Below are 4,042 nucleotides of genomic sequence, written 5' to 3' on the forward strand. Positions count from 1 at the left end.
AATTGACACTTAATTAATTTTCAAACTACTTTGATTTCAAATACCGCATATCAGTACGCGTCACTTACGAAAAATGCGTGGTGGACAGCGTAGTTTTGATTGCTCGAGTGTGCTGAAAACCGTACAGTTCGCTGCGGCGCGCGTGGTCGACTAAGTGTTAAAAACCTGAAAAAAACGAAACCGAAGGTAAATTGTCCTAGAAATTATTTATTAAATAAAATAAATAATTTATTAATTCAATTAGATAAGATAAATTATATATTTTTTCTTTAATAATTAAAACTAAACGACACCATTTATATAATATTAAAAAATAAACTGGTCTAATCTCATCTTTTTTTATTAGCATCTTTATAGGTAGCATAGCTTATTAGCATTAGCATTAACCTTCTTTATTAGCATATTACAATATCAAGTAGAAACAAGGTAAAGAAAAAAGGCTTCTTTAAGAAAAAACTAAATATATTCTATCGATTGCTTTTTTTTATCCTTGGAAAATATGTTAATGATTGATTGCAAATATTAACAGCTAGTATTAAAGTGCGCATAATAAATAAATTTATAAAAAATAGCTTATTATTTTTAATACAAATAACATATCACTCTTACGTATTGAAAGTATCATAAATATATGGACAAAGAAAAGTCTTGGTATCTTATAAATACGCTCATGCTCCTTTACTTATTTTCAGTTTCTGTAAAGATGCGAAGCATAAAGGAACTTACTTGTGAGTAGCATTTTTGTAATTATCCCTTACTTATAAACAGAAGCAAAGTAGTATTTTCAAATAAATTAAACAACTTCTACTATTTCTAATTTGTTCAATTCAACATGGAATACATTGCATTCTTTATTGTTTTAACAATAATAATTATTACTATATTCTATTTTATTGAATATTTAATAAATAAATTTCGGGAACATAAGATGGTAAAAAAATGTCCAGGTCCTAAAGCTTATCCTCTTATAGGAAATATGCATTTATTTATTGGTGATTTGAAAGGTATATTTTATTTTCATATTTCTAATATGTACATTTATACCATTTTTATTGAATGAATCTGTTTTAAAAATAGATGTAACTGATAAATTAATACAATTCTCCGCAATCTATTCTTCTCCTTGGCGATTCTGGATGGGATTAAAATTAGCTCTAGTCTTCGATGATCTTGAAAATATTGAAGTAAGATTTATTTTTACTGCACTTTTTTTGACAAACGATTTAATCAAATAATTTTTTGTTATTTCGTATTTTATTATATCAATTTATTATTTCATTTTTCAGATTCTTTTACAAAACTCAAAAACTTATGAGAAAAGTTTCATATATAACTTTATGAAAGATACTTTAGGCGATGGATTATTGACAGCGCCAGGTAAACTATAAGTTCACATGGTTTCTTTTTATTTAATATAGAACAACTACCAAAATTCAAAGTATAATTTAGTATGTTTTAAATATTTCTTACGAAGTATTATTGCTGGTAATAATAGTTTTTTTTTTACGTTTGCATAAAAAGTCTACACACCCATGTGTGTAAATAATTATATGAAGATATAACTTTTCCTAATTTTGTACTATTAAATAAATAAAAAAAAACAGAATAATAAAAAAAAGTAAAAAATATTTTTATATTTAAAGCGTCATTATGGAAAATACATCGAAGAATACTCGATCCAAAATTTAATTCCAAAAATATTTCATGTCATATGGAGTCATTGAATAAGAATTCAAAAAGGCTAATAAACATTTTAGAAACTAGAAACGGAGAGAACGTAGATATATTTCATTACGTACATTTATGTACGTTGGACATGATATTTGGTGAGTATTAGAAACTCTAGAATTATTAAAATATTTAGACGTGTACAAATCCATAAAAAATATTTTTTTTGTACTGACAGATAGCCTATTGGAATCTGATTTAAATTTACAGAATACTCCAGACTGCAAACTTGATAAATATGTAAAAGAGTAATAATCAAAAGAAAATTATTGTATTTATAATATAATATAGTATATCTTTATATTTGTTTGCTTATTGAATCTTATTTTTATTTAGTGTGATGAATATAACTATGGAAAGAATGTCAAAATTGTGGTTGTATCCCAATATTATATTTAAGAATTCATCTTTAGGAAAGCGGTTACATGAAAATCTCTCATACATTAATAATATAAAAAGCAAGGTAAGAATAAAAAATAATTGTTTGTTCCAAATTTTTTGGTTGTAACTATATATTACAGTATTAAGAAAAATTATATTTTATTTATACTTCATATATATTTATATAAAACTTTTATTCATTAAGATTATAAGGAAAAAGAAAGAGTCAATAGAAGAAGAGAAATTTACCAGTGAAGGAAATGGTCTATATGCGAGTAAGAATAATCATTTCCAAAAATATTCTTTTAGTAATGTATGTATGGATAGTTATCTTTGATATAAATAATAAATAATTTGTTATTATTCCTAAAGATAAAGTAGAAAATACGAGTCCATTTTTGGATGCACTATTTGAATCATTTTATGAAACCGGAGAATATTCAGAGGAGAATATTCGTCATGAGATGAATACATTTATTTTTGCTGTAAGTTTAATTTAATTTAGATTAGATAACATTTATTTTTATTCATAAATTGTTTTTTTACAATTTTTTATTATTTTTTAGGGAAGTGATACTGCTGCAGGAACTCTTACATTTTTATTTTTAATTCTAGCATCGTTTCCGGAAGTTCAAGTATATAAAGATAAAAATTAAGCATTATTAAATTTATCATAATATTTTATTAATCAAATTTATTTTTGTAAAAAACTTGATTTATTTATTTGTCATTTTTGATTGTAGAATAAAGTTTATAAGGAGCTGTACGATATGTACGGATCAAGCAATCAGAATGATGATCCAATTACATACGATGATACTAAGAATATGAAATATTTGGAACGAGTCATTAAAGAAACGTTACGTTTATTTCCTCCTGCTCCGATAGTTTCGAGAAAAATGCAAAAAGATACAAAAGGTATTCCTACATGAAAAAAAAATAGTATTCGTAGTTTTTTTTACTCTTTAAATTATTGTTTTATGTAATAATAATGTGTATTTAATTATTATGTGTAGTGAACGATAACATTGTAGTACCAAAAAATACTGCATTATTTTTTTCGATATATACTTTGCATCGAAAGGATAAATATTGGACGGATCCTTTACGGTTTAATCCTGATCGTTTCCTTCCGGGAAATTATGATCCGAAGTGTTTTATTCCTTTTGGTTTTGGGAAACGAGGATGTATAGGTGAGAGAAAATTATTACGCATTTTTTATTTAGTTTCTAAACTCTTTATTTGAAAAGTACATGCCCATTTAATATTACTTTTTTAGGTAAATTTTTTGCCATGGCACAAATGAAAACCATAGTTGCTAGTCTATTGAGAAAATTTACTGTTGAAATAGATAATCAAGTATCAGTTGAAAATGTTAGCCTAAAACTTTGCATTACTTTGAAAACAGCTGAAACTATACTTTTGAGATTTATCAGACGATAATATTTATTATTTTTGTCAGTACTATGTTCCAAATAAAACAATTGTAATAATTAATTTTTCTAATAATAAATAAATTTTAAATACGAATCATTTTTAATTTTTATTTAGAATATCAGTATTCGTGTTATTATCTATGAAATATATAATAGTACCAATTAAAAAAAAAAAAATCATGTGTGCAGATCACACGTGTAAGAAGTGAAACCATCCTAACAAATAAAATTTTATACCTGAGTTTTACAAAGAGGATAATTTATATATTTACTTAGTTTCCGACGAATTATATTTCCCTCGATAAATATCCTACGATTTTAATGCTATCTATGACTATTGCATTCAGCATTCCATTTTTATTGTTTGAATTTGGAAAAGTGTATTTTTTATCAGCTATTTCATAGACCAGACCATGCCAGTGACTTTTGTTATATATGGTAATAATATTATAATAAATAAATCCTACAATTTTCTTTTACTTTTGAAACTGTGCATT

The 4,042-nt window shown here is 24.8% G+C and overlaps 1 protein-coding gene across 2 annotated transcripts; it reads left to right on the forward strand.

Annotated features, from left to right (window-relative positions):
* The first annotated feature begins 679 nt into the window (after positions 1–679).
* On the forward strand, positions 680–3,639 carry LOC107073620 (cytochrome P450 4C1). 2 transcript variants are annotated; one of them, XM_015334314.2, is made up of 12 exons: positions 680–728; positions 1,078–1,184; positions 1,287–1,377; positions 1,644–1,826; positions 1,907–1,976; positions 2,065–2,191; positions 2,315–2,384; positions 2,482–2,594; positions 2,676–2,744; positions 2,853–3,027; positions 3,126–3,302; positions 3,389–3,639. In XM_015334314.2, the coding sequence occupies exons 1-12, from the start codon at positions 704–706 to the stop codon at positions 3,550–3,552; spliced, it is 1,371 nt and encodes a 456-aa protein (XP_015189800.2). In that variant the 5' UTR covers positions 680–703; the 3' UTR covers positions 3,553–3,639. The 2 variants fall into 2 exon arrangements, with proteins under 2 accessions (XP_015189800.2, XP_015189799.2); XM_015334313.2 differs by having other exon boundaries at positions 712–1,004.
* Positions 3,640–4,042: the final 403 nt, after the last annotated feature.

Source organism: Polistes dominula, unplaced genomic scaffold, assembly GCF_049000335.1.
Source record: "Polistes dominula isolate Pdom_NZ unplaced genomic scaffold, Pdom_raw_medaka contig_12, whole genome shotgun sequence".
Taxonomy (NCBI): domain Eukaryota; kingdom Metazoa; phylum Arthropoda; class Insecta; order Hymenoptera; family Vespidae; genus Polistes; species Polistes dominula.

Coding starts and splice junctions, on each gene's coding strand:
- LOC107073620 (XM_015334313.2), top strand. CDS start 833: ATGGAATACATTGCATTCTTTATTGTTTTAACAATAATAATTATTACT. Junction 1,005..1,077: donor ATTTATTGGTGATTTGAAAG/GTATATTTTATT, acceptor TTTTAAAAATAG/ATGTAACTGATAAATTAATA. Junction 2,595..2,675: donor TGAATACATTTATTTTTGCT/GTAAGTTTAATT, acceptor ATTATTTTTTAG/GGAAGTGATACTGCTGCAGG.